The sequence below is a fragment of the Cibotium barometz genome, chromosome 15 (assembly GCF_041138505.1).
Source record: "Cibotium barometz isolate CiBa-2024 chromosome 15, ASM4113850v1, whole genome shotgun sequence".
Classification (NCBI taxonomy): domain Eukaryota; kingdom Viridiplantae; phylum Streptophyta; class Polypodiopsida; order Cyatheales; family Cibotiaceae; genus Cibotium; species Cibotium barometz.
In genome coordinates, this window is record NC_141060.1 from 54,845,857 (window position 1) to 54,867,285 (window position 21,429).

General features: G+C 39.4%; 1 protein-coding gene across 1 annotated transcript in view; it reads left to right on the forward strand.

Annotated features, from left to right (window-relative positions):
• The window catches only part of LOC147631439 (uncharacterized), a 44,013-nt gene that overhangs the window by 15,877 nt on the left and 6,707 nt on the right, over window positions 1–21,429 (forward strand). The window contains exon 3 of the mRNA XM_086809187.1: window positions 12,574–13,915. Coding sequence (XP_086665313.1) covers window positions 12,574–13,915 — 1,342 coding nt within the window. The remainder of the gene's footprint in view (window positions 1–12,573; window positions 13,916–21,429) is intronic.

Genomic DNA, 21,429 nt, shown 5'->3' on the forward strand with positions numbered 1-21,429 from the left:
TGGTTAAATGTTGACCTGTTTATTTTTCTCTTCAAGAAGAGCTTTCATCCATGAAAACGGTTCAAAAAGTTATAAACATGTGTTTGTGTGTAGAGGTTGAATATAAAAAACACTCATAAACAAACTTCTCAATCCATGGGTCAAGCTTCAATAAGCGGAGTTGAAGATTAAGTGAATGTAGAGAGTGTTCATAAGTATGCTTCTCAAGGTTCACAAGAAAAAAAGATCCAACGATACTCTTTTACAATTGCTTGTGAAAAGACTTGCTTTCAAACCCCTCAGGGAGAGGTTTTCTACTATCAATCATACCTTGAACTCAAGATTTAATTCAGTGACTACGAGGATGGGATGATGGAGGATAAATTGGCTCAACCCATGAGTCAACACCGTGGAGATTCCATTAAAGGAAGAATTTATGGTGTTCACGATGGTAAACAAGTTATGTACGAAGCTTCTTATGATGCTCATATAGGGAAGGCAAGCAAGCTTTGCAAGAGGCTCTTATGAAGACTTCATCATTTGGATTGAATGTTGTCACTTATGAAAAATCCAAGACCATCTACATTTCAATCCGGTCCATCTCACTCGAATGACAATAAGCCACAACAAGCCAATGGATTCATGATTTGGGGAGGCCAAGAGGATACCCATTAATCCAAAGGCAAATCAGCCCATAGTGGAAGATGGGGAGATGTATTGGGATGAAAAAGAAGCCATGCATGATTGGAAACACGTGTCTTTCTCACAAAGGCAAAAGGAGGGACATGATAGATGGGTGGAGTTACCTTCTTTCATCAAGGAATACAAGGACTGTGTCTAATTCATGAACTCTTATATGCAAATGAAAAAGTACAAGCTCTCTACCCATCATGGAGCTCCATCTTTCAATAGTTCAAAGGATGTCAAGGACAAGGTTCCCTCTCCAAGTTTAAGGGTGACAGTTCAACTTTACGTGAGTTGGAGAAGTGGATTACTAAGATGGAGACATATTTTCAGCTTTACCCCAAGAGTGAGCAAGAGAAAGTACAATTGCTTCACTACATATGGAAGGTTTTGCTTACCAATGGTAGAGGCACACAATCAAACAAGGAAATCATGGGAAGACCTTAAGAAAGAAATGAATTTGGCCCTCACTTCACCCGTGGTACTTGATAGGTACCATGAGAAAAGGTATTAACTCTCTCAAAAGAACATGGTGTGAGAGAACATGTTAAGAGTTTCATGAGGCTATCCATGTATGTGGAGGACCTAAATGAGGTAATGAAGATGAAGAAGTTCATATATGGTTTGGATTTCCTTTATTAAGACGGATGTATCGGCTCAAAAGCCAAATACTCTCAAGGACACGCTATATGATTGGTGGAGCTTTATGAGCTAAATATATGAAATCTCAGCCTATTTCATTCATGAAGGATTCACGCAAGCCACCTATTACTTCTTCCAACATGAATAGAAATCATGTTCCTACACCTCACCTTCCATTCCTAGATTTCCTACAGTCTGTGATGGACAGCCCAGGAGTGGAGTTCATTTTGATGCTAAGAAGGGAATTCTTTTAACAAAAATTCTTTGCAAACCTTCAACAAGACACAAAGTATGGATGATTCAAAGATTGATGAGTTGAGAAGCAAGCGGTTATGTTTTAGATGCAGAGAGAGGTAGTTACTATATGCAAAACTAAGAAAGTCGTGTCGCCACTACGATTCTCATGGATGAAGGGGAGAAAGCCAAGGATTATGGAGTTTGAGGATTGCCATGAAGATACACAAGATGAGGAGTCAAAAGAGGACCATTCGTTTATAAAAATGAATGATGAATTTCCATTTGATCTCGATCGGGTAAGGCTGATGGACACATTGTGATTGACATGACATCCTAAAAGTTTGAACTTTTTAAATTTTCAGCATATGTTTGCTCTATATCTCAAGAGCTAAGGGAGGTTGCAAGGACCCAAGTACCATAAGATTAGTGGGATCGATCAATGGGAGAGTTACTCACATTCTAGTTGATTCGAGGAGCACTCGTAGCTTCATCAATCACAAATCTCTTAATTCTTTGAACCTCACTCTTACGGAGTCGCCCATAACCTTCCAAGTATAGGTGGACAATGGTGAAAAGAAGAAAACTAGGATGGCATGCTCTTGTACCAAGGTCATTTTATCCTCTTCATACACTTGGAAAGGTGATCTAGTGGTATTGGACATGGGTCCTATTGTTGATGTGATAATGGGGTGTGATTGGTTGTCATCACTTGGTGACTTCCATATAAAAGAGCTCTCTTTGAGCATCATGGACAGCAAGTATTATTTGCTGAAAACCATTCAAAGGAGCTCTCTTTGATCATCCCAAGACAAATAAAAAGAGAACTCAAGACTCTTGGCACCATCTGTGTTGCATTTGGTCCAAGAAGGGATGGAAAGTGGTGGATAACACATAGATAAAGGCATGGCAGCCCTTCTTAAGAAGTTCGAAGATATTTTTTGAAGTGTCAAAGAGTTTGCCACCCAAGAGGGAGATTGATTATGTCATTGTACTTGAACTAAATGCAAAGTCCATGAACAAGCATCCCTATCGATTGTCCAAAGTAGAAAGAGAAGAAGTGGCTAAGAAAGTGTAAGATCTATTTTCTATAGGTCTTATTCAACTCTCACAATCTCCGTTTGCTTCTCCCATTCTATTGGTGAATAAGAAGGATGGGTCTTTCCGCATGTGCATTGACTATAAGGTCACTATCAAGAATAGGTACCGTAATCCACGCGTTGATAATCTCTTGGATAAGCTCAAGGGAGCGAAATTCTTCACTAAGATTGATTTGAGACCAAGATACCATCAAATAAGGACGAAGGAGAGTAACAAAGAGAAGACTACATTTAGGACCGAAAGAAAATTATTTCATTTTATGGTCATGTCCTTTGGCCTAACAAATGCACCGCTACCTTCCAAGTATTGATGGATAGAGCCTTGGCCCTTTTCTATTGAAGTTTGTGCTAGTATTATTTGATGATATATTGATATATAGTAAGAACAAAGAGGACTATTTGTTTCATGTGAAGCAAGTGTTTGAGGTGATGAAAGCACAAACATTTTGCAAAAAAAAAACGAAAATGCACATTCATGGTCAATGAAGTGGAGTATCTTGGACATTTGGTGGGAGAGCATAGCTCAAGGATGGATCCAAAGAAAGTGGCATATGTCAAGGATTGGCCATCACCAAGCAATTCAACTCAACTAAGAGGGTTTTTGGGATTCCATTGCCAATAAGAGTTTCAATAAACTCAAAGCTTTATTTCGCGTAGCCTGTAACGCATACTTGAGTTGCTTATAGTGACGGCAAAGCTCGATCGGACATGGAGTCCACACGTGAGAGTGTGGGGGGCAAGTGTGTCCGACGTTGGATAGTGACCAGAGCTCGAAGCCCTCCTTGGCTATGGCAATGACTACGTGATGTAACATTGGTATCAAAGCAATGTTTTGATTCGTCAAGCCTCTCTCCCACTTCTCTACTCTCCCGCTTCTCCACATGTGATGGGCTCCGGAAAGAGAAGTTTTCAATGGTTCTCCCTCAAATCTGTGCAAAAATAATTTGTGTGTTTTTTTGGAGAGGGATTGTGTGTGCGTGAGAGGCACACACAACAGAGAACAATTGAAGGGGGAAGGCGCTCTCTCTCCATCGATCTACAACAAGCGTCGGGGAAGAGAAATCAGTGCGTGGATTGAAGCTTTCTAAGCACTAATTGGGTGCAGCAAAGGTCGTGTGAGACAGGCGGAGCTTAATCCGTCTGATCGCTTAGCAGCCTTCAACACGGTGGAATGATCTCGCAAGACGGTAATCAAGGTGGAAGAGGAGCAGTCACCCTGAAGGCGCCAGCAGGCACGAGCGCGCAAACATTCGTGCTATGGCTCTGGTGAGCATCGCATTGTCTTTCAGGTTGCGTGGGTGGTCTACGCAAGGAGCTCAAACAAACGGTCAAATCCGGGGTCAAAAAAGGCGCCCAAGTATAGCAGCTGTGACACAGACAGATAGCGACAAACATACCGACATAGACTGACCGGCACAACACCCGACAAGTGACATGCCAGAAGCCATGCACTCTACCGACGGTTGAGCTAAAACGCCCTAACAATTCTACGGTCAACCAGCAGGCCTCTTCGGGAGCGAAGGTTTGCTTTGCAAACATCGGCTGTGGATTTGGCGGACTCCTGAACTATTTCCAGAAAGTGTGACTGTAGCTAGAAGATGTTCTTTTCTCTCTCCAAAGCAATGTTGGCTACAACCCTGGCCACGATAAGGCATCGAAGTGTTGGCTCCTGCAGCGCTGGCCACTTGGCTGGCTGTGGACAAGCTGCAAGGTGTGGCTGTGGCTGTGGCGGTGAGGTGCACATGCCACTAGACGTGCCAGCGCGACAGGGCTCAAGGCAGTGCGCAGAGATTCGACTACCAAGAGAAGCGCACATCTCGCGCAACCGCAAGAGCAAGAGAGACGGGAGACCTTCGTGCTTCTAGCTTTTAGTGACGAGAAGTCTTGAGGGGTTCTGCGCCGGTGACAACCAAGAAGCTGCCAAGAAGCTGTGCAGTAGATGTTGTTGCAGCAGCAAGCGGATGTCCACGAGCAAAGAGCAACGGCCAACAGCAGCGAGTGTTACAAGATAATGATAGGTTGTTAGGCCCGGTACACATATCCCACGGCCCATGTATGGGCGGGGAGATTGCCTACCCATGAATTATGGGTAGTGGATACCCCACCACATCAGCATGGGCAAGCAGGGGTATCGCGATGATGTGTAATGGGCCTTAGATCTTTAAGATTTTTGTTTATTTTTTAAAAATATTTGGGAGAGAGATTCCTACGGTAAAAAAACCTCCCACACACTTCATACGTGTCTGTGGAGGGGGGGTGAAACACACACACGATGACATAAGTCATAGCATACGTCGTCATGTGCAAACAGTTTTGTGTCGTCATCATAGCACAGATTTGCATGTGTAAGCACTTTAGTTGTCATCGATTGTTCATGTGTGTGTAGTCACACACGACAGCATCATGGAATCTAAGAGCTTTTACCTCTTGTGCATGTCTATGGGCATCGAAGAGGATACGAGTAAGAGAGGTCTTAACTTGGCACAGTCTCGAAATAGTTTGCGGGCGAGGTAGCTATTGAAAAACTAATAACATGGTCCCATGTGTTGACCATGAGTATTTGGTAGAATATGAGAGCCTAGTTTGACATTTTTGGCTCCAAGTGTGTGTAGTCACACATGTCATTATCTATGAGAAGGATTCTCGCATAGCCGAAAAAAGAATTTTGATTTATGGTTGGCATAAAATTGGTTCCATCGTCGTACGAAGCTATGACCAAACAAATGTGTATATTTATGAAATGACTGTGCGAGAATGCACATTGCTTGTATAATCCGGGTGGATGTTGTAAAGATGAGCAAAGTTCTGGTGCTCATAGTAATAATGCTATTTTACTCATGTGGTCGTAGTGGTCTTGTGAATTGTATCATATTTTAAACCAAGCACTTGTGCATGAGATCAATTATTCTAAGATTTTTAGTAATCTTAGAGTGATTACCAAAACTTGTATGTTCACGATGTTAACTGTTTAATTGTTCAACGCGGATCGTAATAGAGTACGGAGCTACTCTACCCACCTTTGGAGTATGTCATTGCTCCTTTCGTTTGATAGGATGGGAGTGTCTCTAAGAGGTCTTTCTTTAAAAGCTACCTTGTGGCTAGTCTTTAGATCTTCCCTTAAAAGCTACCTTTGGAGTATGTCATTGCTCCTTTCATTTGATAGGATGGGAGTGTCTCTAAGAGGTCTTTCTTTAAAAGCTACCTTGTGGCTAGTCTTTAGACTTTCCCTTGTCACTTCATATACTAGCTTGACTAGAAGTTTATGTAGTGGGTCATTGGGATGTTGTCAGATTATTCTCATAAATACTCTAGATTGAGTATCTGAGGCTATCGAACTTGATATAGTTCTTCAAATTATAGCCATGTTGAACTTTGGAGTGATGCAAAGCCACTCTCTGGGGAGGCATCAAAAGAAGTTGTAGTCCAGAACTCCGGAGAGGCAATGACTCGGGAGGGATGAGAGCTCGCACCGGAGAGGCAATGACAGACATCACTACTGGCTCCGAGGAAGGGGAGGGAAGGGTCGGCCTCGTTAGAGGCTCTGAAGGGTTAAAGGAGCAGGATCATGACGAGGCAACGATCTCCAAAAAAAAGGGGGGACGGGGGGGATGAGTGGTGAGATAATTGCTTGTAACGGTTGTTTGACAAAATCGTATCCTTTTGCTAGTAATTTGCGGCAGGGACAAGTTCTAGCAAGGTAATCAAAGCATTGGCAAAGGAGGCTAGAGTACTCAACTCTTTGCAAAATAGGAGCTCCGAGGAACTGACTACTCCAGAGAGGTTCAGCTACGAAGCGAGAGGGAATCCTTGCCATCCGAGCTAGAAGCGGCCATGGTTGGGGATTTGATTGCTTGCGATAACACCACCTATCATCGAGTGGAGGTGAAGGTATTCTTTCTTAGACTAGGAAAGTAAAGTATCATGGGAAGTCATGAGACATTAACCAGAGGGTCGGACGTTGGTCAGTGCGACGCAGCTTAGTTGTATGACTCTGTTTGATGCAACAAGTGAATCAAACTCAACCCAGTAGTATCCATGTCCCAAGTTGGCCATGTGTCAGGGAGGCCAACTCAACCCAATAGTATCCATGTCCCAAGTTGGCCATGTGTCAGGAGGCTAGCCACGGACCAAGGTGGAGGCATCCCAGGAGACAATTGTCGAAGTGAAGATGCTTTTGAGAAGGAAAGGCAAGGGACGGTGGACTCGGGCCGGTCTGGGATGATGGAACAGCTGCCATGGAGTCCGCTTGGAGGTGTGAAGACTAGAAGATGGCGACACTTGCTGAAGAGAAAAGCAATCCTAAAGCTGAAAACACCTGACGAAAGAGAGAGTATGGCATGGGTGACGAAAAGGCAGGGGGGGGGATGGAGGCAAGAAGGCAAGGAAAGCAAGGCGGAAGAGAGGCTAGCTATTCCCAACAACTACTGGGAATTATAGAGCAATGTCTTTCATGAGGGAGGATATGCTGGGGTTGGGAGAAGGTAGATGGTGGGCTGAAGCGCAGAGCAGGAAGGGATAAGGCAAGGAAGGCAGAGGATGGGAGCCGGGGACAAAGCCAGGCAGCGAGGAGACCGGGTAGAGGCAAGAGACGCATAGACAGCGCTCGCTTTACTGACTTTTATTCCACAATTACATGAAATGGGAGCGGGCATACACTTAGAATTGACGAATAGGGCCACACAATTAATAATCAATAAAAATGAGTACATTAGTTCATGGTGGGTTGAGACATTAATACAATAGGAAATTAAAAACAAAAACCCTAAAATGAAACGGTTCTCTCTCTCTCTCTCTCTCTCTCTCTCTCTCTCTCATGAAAGTGTTTTTCAACGGTTGCAACGTTCTTTTTTCCAATGATGATGATGGTCGTCGCGATCTGGTGATGGTTGCGAGTAAGGAGTTGTGAATGATTCACGGGTCAAAGGAAACAAAATCTTTATCATTGAGGACTCGTCGAGCATGTCAAGAAATTTTGTCCTCAACACCAGCATGCCCTTCTCAACAACACGGTCTTCTTGCTCAATGCAATTGAGTAGCTGCTATCCTCGTCTCTAGCGTTGAGTCCTTGGATAAAAGGTCTCTTTGTGGTTCCTTGGATTGTGCAAATAGTGTGTGCAAAAGGTTAAGATTCAAAGGTTTTTGGATACCTTGAGGAATATTCTCGCGTGTCAAACATGTTGAGAAACGTCACCCTCAACACCAGCATGCGCTTGAGAAACGTCACCCTCAACACCAGCATGCGCTTCTTAACAACACTTTCTTCTTGCTCAACGCAACCGATGCATTGCTCTCCTCATCTCTAGCGTCGAGTCCTTGTATAAAAGGTCTCTCCATGTTTCCTTGGATTGTGCAAATAGTGTGTGCAAAAGGTTAAGGTTCAAAGGTTTTGGGATACCTTGAGGAATATTTTAGGAGGCTCACTTTTGTTTACTTTTGGTGCTTATAAAAGAAAGGCTCATCAAGTAATGAAAAATTCACTCGTGAACTCACACATTACTGATTCTTGGCTCATTCTCACTTTTGTTCTTTGTGTGTCCACATTGTGTGCTAATGTCATTAGTGTTGAAAATACAAGTGAATAGGGTGTGTGCGGGAACAAGCCCTTGGTTAGAGGCTATAAACGAGAAGATGTAAATGTGAAAGAATCTGTGAAAAGGTGAGAAGAATCTACTAGGAGAGAATAAAGGGTAGCATGAGAAGATTTAGGAAGTGTGGGGATATTCTGGGAAGTGTGGAGATATTTTGGGAGATATTCTGGGAAAAGTGAAGAGGTGGAGAGAATCAAGGAAAAGAGGGAGTGAATCATGGAGAAATCAGTGGGATTAGATGCTTGGATGTAAACTCTATAAATTGAGACATTGCCCTAATGAGAATTTGTTGGTTTTTGAGTATCCATGCCTACATTAATCTATTTGTTAATTACATACTAATTATCTACTAATTACGTCTTAATGATGTTGATTTTAGTGTTTGATCCACCATAGCTCATCATAATGCCTTAATTTCAACCTATTATCAGAGCCATGTCTAGAATCTATCAGGTTTATGAGTCCATTATCTAATTAATTAAGATTAGTAGATAATTAGAAAATAATCTAATTTTTAGTTATTTTTCAACTAGCCTCTATATCCCCAACTAGTGGAGGAGCTCCCTCTCCTTGCACACATCACATTAGGCCAAATCCTTTCAGCCATAGCTAGCCAACATCATTGGACTCCAGCCTATGCAAGAAACACAGCAAACCGCCCACGCAAGCCTCGGATTTTCGCAGATTAATGAGAGCATCGTTTTTTCTGAGCAATTTGCAGATCTTGTCTTCATCAAATCAAATCAGCCTAATTCCTTATAGCTCTTCATCAAATCTGCAAGTGACTTTGGTAAAACAGAGATTAAGCTTTCAATATTTGGTCAAATCTTGTGTTTCTTGTCTTAATCCTCTACTAGACTCATTGCTATTGATGGCTTTGAAAGCATTTGAGTTCATTTGAAGTCTAAGGCACTAGATCTGGACTCCTCGCATACTCTGTTTTTTACACACAAAACAGTGGATTAATTTGCTAATCAATGATTAATCAGTGTTAATCAGTACTAATCACTGTATTTTGGTATAATTGAGGGTTCAAATTATCCATTAGGTATTTGATACAGATCCCTATAACTTTAGATTGTAATTCGGAGTTGGTTTGATACTCCAACCATTCCGTACAAATTGGTTATCCTTGATTTAATGTAATTTTTGAAAAAATTGTGTTGATAAATTTATGATAATCATCATTTTACACTTAACCCTTGGTTAATGCCTATAAATCTCACTCAAATTCAAGATTATTCACAGCCAGAGTTGCATTTGGGAATGTGCATAAGAATGAATGCTATACGCATTATGTATTGGGTACATTACATCAGTGTAAATATGGGATCAGACACTGTTCTTGTCCAGAATAAGGCAAGAGGTAAGACCTCACATAGATTTGGGTTTGGATTGCATAATGACACAAGATAAATCTTGCTGTCATTCCCCTATCCGTCCTTTGTGAAGGACGCCTCTAGGGGGACGTCCGACCGTCCCCTGTCGTCTCCGTCGCTGCACCGTCCCGACTCGGTGTCCCTCCGTTTTCCAATAGTCCGTCCTTTCCATCCTCTATGACTATGGCATAAGGGCTTATGCGTAAGTCTATATGCATAAAGGATATAACATAAAGGCTATGTCTAAGTCTATTGCATAAGGGCTTATGCATAAGCCTAGATGCATTAAGCATGTATGCGTAGAGTAGCATGCATAGAGCTTGCATAGAGGTAAAAACTTAAGCAAGAGCCTGCAAGACTATGCATAAAGCTTGCATAGAGGTAAACCTAATCAAGAGGCTTCATAGGTCTATTGCATAAGCCTAAACCCTAAGTTTATTACATAATGGCTTATACATAAGTCTGCATAAGGGATATTGCATAAGGGTTTATGCATAAGCCTATTGCATAAGGGCTTATGCATAGAGCTTGAGTATAGGCATTATCCATAAGCCTAAAGCATAGAGCTTGAGCATGTATGCAAGAAGTATGCATAGAACTAGATACATTAAGCATGTATGAATAGAGTAGTATGCATAGAGCTTGCATAGAGGTAAAATCCTAAGCAAGAGCTTGTAAGGCTATGCATAAAGCTTGCATAGAGATAAACCTAATTAAGAGGCTTCATAGGCTTCTCACAATGGCTATGCATAGGCTTCTTGTTGTAAGAACTCTATGCATAGAGCTTGCAAGAAGTCTATGCAAGCTCTATGCATAAGTTTCATGCAACCTTGCAGGTAGCCTATATGGAAAAGTTCATGCAAGAAGCTTATGCAAACTCTATGTATAAGCTCTATGCATGAGTTTCTTACATAAACTCTATATAAGAAAAGAAGCCTATACAACATGCTTTATCTATCCCATAGTAACATGGAACGTCTTTACATAGCCTTGGGAACGAGGGAACATGTTTCATAACCTATGTCATTCTTGTTTTCGTTTCACAAATGTGCATCTTTGGCTAAAGTCATTGTAGGTCTAATTTTTTAGTAAATGAGAATTTTTGTATTTTTCTATGATCATACTATATCATATGAGAGTGGTGTATGGCTTTCTATCTAAAAGGTTTGGCAATATATACCCTTGCATCTCCTTAAGCTTGCAAATGGTAGCCATATGGTGATGATGTGATGTTTCCATTTTCTTTCCGGGTTCCCGTTCTTGAACAGACCCTTGTTTCATTTGTCTGTTCCCATTCCATGTAACTATGATTTACCCACTTTCCTATCTCGGGGCTTCTTGTATAAAAAGAAAAAAGATAAAAAAAAACAAAAGGAGCAAAGGTTTACGGTCCAATACTTGGAAGTGAAGAGATTGTGTAAAGATAGGCAAACCTACAAATATACACAACACAAGTAAACCAACAAGTAAATCATACCATTAATAGAGCTTGGGAAAGCAAAAGAAACAAAGGTCCTTGCATAAGCTTGAAGATTCAATCTCTTTGCATAAGCTTGAAGCTTTATGCATAAGCTTCATTCTCTTTGCCTAATCTTAAGTCTTATGCATAGAGCTTAAACATAATGCTTAAACATAAATATAAGCTTTAAGCATAGCTTTAATCTAGATGCATGTATGTTTAAATCTAAGCTAATCGTAAACCGTAGAACCCAAGGGTATAATTATTAAAAGTAAAGCAAATAAATAAACAAAAACAATAGAAAGGTAAAGAACTGCATGAAATCTCAGCAAATTAGAAGGTGAAAAACAAACACATGATTAGAAGCTACATATTAGAGATACACACATTAAAAAAAATTTGAAACAAGAAAGGGATGAGGAAGGGAGAGGAGAGAACTGGCTAATTTTTGGAGAGGATAAGTAAAACCAGGTTTTGAAAACGCTAATGGTGAGGTGCCGTGGTTTTGTTAATAATTTCCAACGTCGAAATAGTCATCAAAATAGGCGGCAATATCGACGTCGAAAACGCTAATGGTGAGGTGCCGTGGTTTTGTTAATAATTTCCAACGTCGAAATAGTCATCAAAATAGGCGGCAATATCGACGTCGAAATAACTATCGAAGTACACGTCGATAGATAATGTTTTTGGCGTGTGTTTCAACGGTTATTTCGATGCCTATTTTGACAGTCGCTTAAGTTCATTCAATTCACATTTAAATTTTGACTTTTTTGGTCGCCCGACATAAAAAAAAGAGTTCTCGATGCGTTTTTCGACGCTTATATCGGCTTTTATTTTGATGGGTTTTTTAACACTTATGTTGACGTTTAACTTCGCCGATTATTTTGACGATTTATTTTGATGTTTCAAATATTATCTTACTCTACTAATGGGTCATCCTGTAGTAGTGAATATGTCCTACCTACTATTTGGTTTTCTTTTTCCAACAATCTATGAAGTACCTTACATGCAATTTATGCTTGCAATTTATGCTTATGGTTGGGCGCATGAAAATGCCCCACTAGACACCATTATTCCATCTCGACCACATTTAACAGTTAACTACCATGTGAAGCAACATGTTCTTGTGACAAAAGACAGATGCAGAAAGCACTTGCCTCATATGAAGACCTGGTTATTTATTATATATCTAGTGAAGGAGTTGCTCGTAGTCCTTTTTGCATCACGTCCTTCTTCATGTGAGCAGGAAGCTCTAAACCTCACCTGGTAACTTGTCGTTAGCTTTATCGCTCCCACTTGAATAATGTTATTTCAGGTTGTCTTTTTTGTGAGTATCGTTCGGTGTAAGTAAGTACAAGTGGTGAACTGTCATTAATTAAATATCCAGCATATATTATAGATGGAAAGGTTTTGTGACATTGACATGCAGCTTTGAACGAGTCTATGAACATATGAGAGAGTCAATCCAGCTCTACTTCTGGCGTTTGATAAGTATATGCTTGTTACAGGTGCAATGCGCTCTGTACTTCGGGATCGAACCAGTTACTATCTCAGTTGCTTGAAGATGTCGCCAACAATGCAGCTTCCTAGCCTTTCTGAATTACCATTTCTCTTCAGAGATCCGCCACCTCGAGATCTACGATTTCCAGTTCGTTCTGATGTCTTTATGGATTTCCCTCCTGGGCGAGAGACTTTTTTTGTTCCTTCAGGTGACACAGACTGCAGGGAGATTGTGTATGAAGTAGTGGCTCCCTTGATCCGGTCGATAAACACTGGACTTGAGAAGGAATTTCTCGAAGGCCTGTGGGATGATTGCGTCAACCGCATCGTGAAGGTGTTCTGTGCGGAGGAGGTTGAATTGATCCGCAACGATAGAAGCAGCAGTTCCTGTGAAGAAGAGAGGGCTAATGTATGTGGCCTTGTTCGGCAGTTGTGCTTGTGGAGAGGAGAGGAGCGCGGTTTGTCTAGTAGTGCTGCTGGAAGCGATGACCCGGCAGTCCGTCTTGTGAACAAATTGCTGTGGACGTATGGGGATCTGCCCTATATACTTGGCTACTACGCAGTGGGCATGAAGGTGACATTTTGTGCTTTGAGCAGAGGAGAGCAAGAGAAGCTGCTGTGCACCAACCTGGTAACCATCAGTCTTTCCAACCCGGCCGAAAGGTTCAGCGCACTCGTTCCGTGCTGGCACGTTGCGCAGCTGCTTCCGCTGCTAGCTGATGCCTGCACCAGGATGCGGAACGTGCACAGCGACTACAGCAGGGCTTGCAGCGGCACCTGCAAGGTGGTGGAGGTGATGGTGTCGCAGGTGCGAAAGACATACCCAAGCCGGCGGCGGTGGGCTGGCGTGAAGCATATGTACGATCTGCTGGCGGAGCGGAGGATCCCATGCGTTGAGCGGCTGGTGAAATGGGACGAGCTCAGCCTGTCACTGGTGTTCAAGCCACGGGGCCAGCCCATGAAGCCGGCCTCTGTGGATGCGCTGCTGCAGGCGCTGAAGTGCGTGTGCACGGCGCTGGTGTCGTTACACAATATGTCGTTGATGCACCGGGACCTGAGGTGGGAGAACGTGATGAAAAGGAGTGACATAGAGGACGAATGGTTTCTCATCGACTTTGAGGACGCCGTCTTTGAGGAGGGATCAGCGGGGAGCTCAGCAGCTTCTTCTTCTTCTATGTCAGAACAACACTACTACTACTACTATCCCCATCGCCTCACTCCAAGCAGCCATGCGCCTGAGATGTGCCGTGGCCTCCACGGCCTCAAGGTGGACGTCTGGGGTCTTGGCTACCTCATCAAGACGTGCGGTCTTCTTGGTCTCCCTGAGCACCTCAAGGATCTGCAGCGGAGGTTCATGGATCCTGACCCCGACCAACGCCCGCCCATCGACGACTGCTTCTACCTACTCATGCAACTTCACTCCTCTCTCACCCATTACCACCCCCCATACGAAAAACAATCATTATTATAATTATTTATTCCCTACTAATTTTTGTATAACACCCAACATCATGTTGTATCGTTATACTAGTTATATATTATGTATAAACGTGAAAAGTTTCCAGGATCTAGGCCACTATGTTTATCTGCACATTACTAACTAAAGCACCACCACCACACCACCTCCACCTCCACCTGTCTGGACATTTATTGAATTTTGTGTCGAGATTTAATGAAGATAGTAAACGGTGAGTGAACAAGCACAAGTAAAGAGCTTTCAAATTTCAAAACAGTGACATTGGCAAGCTAGTTAAGCTAGTTACTAGAAGGGCTCGTTCTCCTGTCACTTTGCTTCCACATAAGCTAACCAAAAAAACCATTTCCATATGAATCCAATTTCTTTTTTTACTCATTATATATAAGCTCTAATTATTTACATTTATTCAATTATCACATCTGTTGATGAATATGTGTATGTTTCTTTGTATATATATAATTATTTGACAACATTTTTATTCACATATTATATTTTCAATAGGTGTGTGTGTGCGCCCCTGAGAGAGCGTGTGAGACGGGTAGGAGGCAACCAAGAGAAACTTTTGAATATGCATTGGACTAAAATTTATAAAATCGCCACCTTGCCAGAAGCCTATATCTACACACGCTAGGCCGAAAACCAATGTAAATTCACTTGGTAACCACTTTGTCCTTCGAATTAAATGACCTGTTGAAACACATTTATAATTTGCTAGTTTGTCATATTGGTGTTTAGTATTCATAACGTTGATTAATAGTAGAGTAAAAAGCTTTACCAACAACTTAATTAGAAGGTTGTATTGGCTTATAACGTTCAATAAGTGAACTTTTTTAAAAAAAAGCGTGAACTATATTGAAAAGATCGTATCAACCATGAGTACAAAATATGCTTTTTTTTTTTCCAAGAAGCATAACTTGCTCTAAGCTATCTCATTTCTCACTAGGATATATAGTTTTTCAACTCAGTCTTTTGTCATTAAATTCACTTCTTCGGTAGCCACCTTATCTTGTTCCAAATGCTCTTTGTGTATTTTGTTGATTCTTTCTTGAAAGTCTTCTTTGGCTTTGTCCATCTATAGCATTTCTTCCATGGCATTCTTAGTATACTGTTTTTCACGTGCTTTGATGCTGGCTTTGTGTAGTACTTCCATCTACAAATGCAATTCAGATGTCCAACCATGCATCACATTGGTACTTGTATGATTAAACAAACGGTTGTTTCTATTTAACCAAACAACCCACAAGTATTTAGCATGTATAACATTTTTCATATTTTTGCAGAGCATTTGATTTGTTGGCCTAGCAGAATTTCCTACCATGAGAGGTCTCAATTCTGGACAGGAGAGATACATTGATTCAGAAACTTTATAGCTTCTGTATTATCCTTGCATCTTAAGGAAAGATGGGCAATTGTTTCCGGTTCTTTTTTACATCTTGGGCACATACCATTCTTGTAACCTATATGTTGTGCACATTCATTAGTCCATAGTGCTTTGTGCATGATGAAAGATAGCAAAAGGGACTTATTTGGCAAGATGACTAGCGATTAGATTTTTGAGAATTTAAATCCCCGTTGTTCCCTATTCCATAGTAGATTCCATTTGGTATTTAGTTTGCAATGTAGCGCGCGCGCGCGCCCGGGGGGGGAGGGGGGCTTGCTATGGGAGGAGAGGGATTGACAGGAGCTTGCGTTTAGATTTCCATGAGCATGCTTTATGAGTTAGGTTTCTTTAGCTAAATCATATCCGCTTTGTTAGCAGCCAAAGTTGTATCCTGTTTAGGATAAGTTGGAGGTCATCCTTTGACAATCTGGATATTATTATAAGCTCATACTCGTACCTCCATCTGCGATTAGTCATGCACCATAAATCATTCCATGTTTTGATACCCTTTTTATGTAGTTAATGCGCATGTTTAGAGATATTGTTTTTCACTGCCATGGAGAACCATATGGAATCCAGGTGCAGAATATGTGCATACTTCCTTATGTTATAGTGCATCTGTAGTTCAGGCTTATCTCTATTCTAGGCATATTCCAAAAAGTTTTGACCAGGGGGGTTGCCCTAGGGTTCAATTTTCATCGAGCTGAAGATCGTTAGCTCTAGGATCTTTTATGCATTGGTAAAAGTCTGCAAAGCTCTACTTTTCTAAATTCTAATTGAAGAGGACTGCCTAGTCTTCTTGCGGATTTTTGAAGCTTCTGATTTTATCCACTTGGTGGCCATTGGATCTACAAAGTCCAGTATGTTTGGTATACCCAAGCTACCATGCTTTTTAGGTCTTTGTAAGATTTCTCCCCAACCTGTCAAGATGTCCAGCATCTTTCCCTGTAATCAATCCCCTCTTCAGAAATATAAAAGATCTTGTTTCTACCTGTTTTGGTCTAGAGAGAAAATATTCTAGAGAGAGATTATTCAGATTTTGAATATTTTTGGATGGAAAATTATCTCTTCTTATTAAAATAAGTTTCCTCGAAATAAAAGTTCAAAAAGATTTTCAGAAGGTGCATTAAAAATCAAGTATAATCTGTTTAAGAGACCTTATCTTAGGGGTCTTGATTTTCGAAAAATTTTAAATTAAGGGTTTGAAGGGCCAATCAGATTCATCCAAATGTGTGGAGAAGATAAATAGAAGAAATAAAGAAAATCCTCCCAAAAATGAGTAAATATTCACATAAGATGAAGAGTGGACTAAGAACCAAAGGAATTACTAAAAAAATGGATTTTTGACACCTCATAATGGGAATTCTCCCCTCATGAAGGAGGCACCTACTTCACATGTATGGTGGAGTTTAAAATTATAAAAAATTGAGATATTTCATCTCTTCTCTCTCCTAATTCAAGTCTAGTTCCAAAAAGTAGGCTAAACTGACCTAAAAATGATAAAAAATTGATCAAACTGATCTAGAAAATTCTAGAATCAATTTGCTTGGTTAGAAGCTCACTTTTTTCTTTAAATAGAAGCCTCTCCCTTTGTTGAAGCTTAATAGTATTTTATGCACTGTTACTCTACTCCTCCAAGAGCCAAGAACTGTGAATTTCTTAATAATTCACTAGTTTTTGATCATTCTCTCTTCTAAAGAATTGGTGGCCACTCTTGTTAAAAACAAGAGTAGATCACTCAAATTATCAAGCCAAACGAAAGCTCCCAGAATTCATGTAAGTTAGAATCTTATATTTTTTTAATTCTTTTAATGATTTTCTAAATTGTTTGTTATCTTAAAATGATAAACAGATGCTATGCCTTCTTGGAAAGGCTTTCCTCCTCTCTCATTCTTAAAATTAGCTCTTCTTTATCCTAGTTAAGTGATCTAATTGTTAGAATTAAACTTTTCATATTGTTTCTCTTAAAAGTGAAAATTGATTAGTTAAGAATGCTCTAAACTAATTGGGGATAATTCCTAAGTAGATTAAGGTTAGAAAAATTAAAAAATGATCAACGATACAAAGGAGGTTATAGCAAAATTTTTTTAAAAATTTATGAAATAAATTTCATCTTTTATTAATCAAAAAGAGTAATCCCCATCGTTTGTGTATTCTAAAAGTGTGATTTTCATTCATGCATAGAAAGATGCATATTGATTATTTTTATTATAAAAGAGTGATTTTCAATAGAATTAAGTTCTATGCATAGAAAGATGCATATTGATTATTTTTTAATTATAAAAGAGTGATTTTTAATAGAATTAAATTCTATGCATAGAAATATGCATATTGATTATTTTTTTATTATAACAGTGATTTTTAATAGAATTAAATTCTATGCATAGAAAGATGCATATTGATTATTTTTTATTATAAAAGAGTGATTTTTAATAGAATTAAATTCTATGCATATTGATTATTTTTATTATAAAAGAGTGATTTTCAATAGAATTAAGTTCTATGCATATAAAGATGCATATTGATTATTTTTTATTATTATATAAGAGTGATTTTTAATAGAACTAAATTCTATGCATAGAAAGATGCATATTGATTATTTTTTATTATAAAAGAGTGATTTTTAATAGAATTAAATTCTATGCATAGAAAGATGCATATTGATTATTATTTTTATTACAAAAGTGTTAGTTTCATCAAAATGAATTTTATGCATAAATAGATGCATAAAAGAATATTTTTTTAATTATAAAAGTGTTAATTTTTAATAGAATTAAATTCTATGTATAGAAAGATGCATATTGATTATTTTTTTTATTACAAAAGTGTTAGTTTCATCAAAATGGATTTTATGCATAAATAGATGCATAAAAAAATATTTTTTTAATTATAAAAGTGTTAATTTTATTAAAATAAATTTTTATGCATAAATAGATGCATAAAAGAATATTTTTATTATAAAAGTGTTACTTTCATTAAAATAGATTTTTAAGCATAAAAGAAGTTTTTTTTAATTGTAAAAGTGTTACTTTCATCAATATTGATTTTTATGCATAAAATGATGCATAAAAGATTTTTTTTAATTACAAAAGTGTTGCTTTCACCAATATTGATTTTTATGCATAAAAGAATTTTTTTATCAAAATAAGAGTTTACTTTAATCCTATGTTGAAATTCCATGAATATTGAAAAAATGAATAAGTAAATACTCAGCGAAGAAAAATTATACTGTTTTATATTCTCTAGGATGATAATGAGAAAATTCAGAAAAACTATCGAAGTCGAAATTTAGATAAATAACTAATTTATTCCTCGTAAGAATTTGTGTTTAGTTTTGAATTCAGTAAAGTAGTAATTAAAATATTATCTTCGAGAAAGATAGTTCAGGAAAAACCTTTCCAGACTCAAACCCTGAATCAGACTATGACCAAGATGTAACTCCTTCGTCAGTTTCAAGAAATGACGATGTGATCAGTTCAGTAATCTACACTCAAATCACCCATCGAATCTGAAACTAAGTTGAGACCTCTGATTTTGATCTGAGGATCAAGAATTCCGAATTCGAGGAATTCTACTTGGGAATCCAGACCTGTGATCTAGAAGTCTTGGGATACGGAATTAAGATATACTCATTGTATTCAAAAGAAAATCAAAACTCAAAACTTGCATAGAGATCTTGTTTTCTTAAAGGACTGTCTTATGTCAGAATGCTGAAGGGAGCATTTGTTATATGTGTTTTTCTAAGGGAAGTTCGGTTGCAACAGCTGGCAGGGATTGTTCAAAGGACAGCTCACGCGGCAAAGCCTGCCCAGGACTTGACCAGCCTCGGTATGGTTAAAATGGTGCGCTTCCGATATAATGGACGAGGGCAGACGAAGCGGTCCTTGAGTGAAGTGCCAGGACACCTAAGGAGGATCTTGGAGTGTTTTGACCAGGAGATGCACGGACTCGTGGTGCCGAGGATACCCATGCGTATGTCGTGGAAGATATATATGTATGATGATGAGAAACTTATTGTAATCTTACTGGATCTCATTATTGACCTGCTGGTCTCCAACGGAGAGTCCAAAGTGATACTATTTTGTGAGAAACAAGGATTGAATTGAAATTTTGAGTTGTGACATCTGTATCGTCAATGGATTGTTTTATAAATTAAAGTTTAAAGAGGAGTATGTGAGTATCTGTATTTTAAAGCAAAAGTTAAGAAAGGCTTTCAATTATGGATGGTATTATTCCAGTGGTTGGGCGGTGGCTAACCCATGGGCCGGATGGCTGGAATCAGTAGAGTTTTAATAATAAAATTGATTAATAAGATTACGCTTAGAACTCGAGTAGTTAATTAAAAGCCTGAAGACTTCTCAAATGAATAGATCAACGGGTGTGCCTGATTCAATTAGGAAAAAAGCGTTGATCCCTTCAAGTTAAATCTGTAATAGTTTCCCTTCTATCTGGTTTATTCACATGAAATTAGTTCAATATCTTGACCTCGTTAGAAAAATTCGTTAGGAAAATATAAATAGTGGAATCGTCTTTGTTTTTCGAGCATGGAAAATTTTCCGGTTTTGGTTTTCGGAATGACCACCAGCTTAGTCTCGTGACCGGACATTCGAGGGCAAGGCCCCGAGTGGGAAACCCTGTCCCACGCATGGAGGGAGCTGCTTCCGCTGCCAGTAATCGAGAATCCGGTGCGCGGAGGGGACAGTGGGATCTCACAGTCTTGCACATACATTCCATGCTAATTTAGGAATCTTTTATTCATATGCATTTTTCGACCATAGGAAATTCTTGCATATTTTTTGTATGTGTTTGGGGTCAGAGTTAGAGGGGCGATAGCATGACAGGAAGTAGATGGCAGTGTGGAAGCGGATGTGTTTGAGAATCACAATTCTTCCAGCTAAGCTATGTTGCATACATGTCCAACGTGTAGACTTGCTTTGCACTTTGTCAAAAATCCAAACCCACCTTTGATGCATAGAAACACCAAATCCCATCAGGATCCTGAGAAGTCTAAAAATTTGTCCTTCTTTTATGATCTTGCATCATTGGTCTAGTAGCCACTGTGGTGGCTCATACATCATTGTTCTAATTCCAATTTTAGAGTGGTTAATGATAGATCCTAATGCTAGACAGAATAGATGTAAGCATTCCCAAAAGATACGGATTGAATTAAGGTTGTGTGTATAAGACCCTTAGTATCATCTGTAAATTGTTGAAGACAAGTTAAGACAAATTTGACCTTTATTGTTTGGTAAAAGTGAATGCCCTGCATGTTGTGCCCCTTTTGAATAGCATTCTGAACTAGCCATCCAATTGCATCTGTGTAATAGCAAATAGCAGGGAAGCAAGTATGCATGCCTGCATGATAGATCTGCTGAACGTAAAGGATTCAGTTAGATTGCCATTTACTGTAACCCTGGCCATGCGTTCTCAAATAGCACTTGCACCATTTTTATGAAATGGGGACCTAGTCCGATATCCTTGAGGGATTGTAAGAGAAAATCCCATTCTTATTTGTCATATACTTTGTCAAAGACAATTTTAAAGCAAATACAATCCTGATGGGTCTGTTGGGCATGTTTACTTCCTCCCATAGGGCGATAATAGTGTTAAGAATATATATCCCTTTAATGAAACCTTTTTGCTCAAGTTTTATTCAATCTTTCAGATGACTAGAAAGGCGTCTAGCTAAAAAAAAATTCTTAAATTTTGTATGCTGTGGTGAGCATTGTTATTGGTCTCCAGTAAGAGATTTCCTCTTTGGGGCCTCTCTTGTGAATGAGTTTGATAGCTCCTTCGTTTATATAAAAGGGGAGGTCACCATTTTTAACAGACTCATTCCAGATCCCAAGTAGAGGATTGAGTAGAAAATTCTTATAAGTTTTATAAAGAATTCGATCGAAAGGCCATCCAAGCAAGCTCTTACCATTTTTCATGGCCATAATTGCTTCCTCTAGCTCACCATTGGTAATATCTATTTCTAGAGTTCTGCAATACTCTCAGATACCT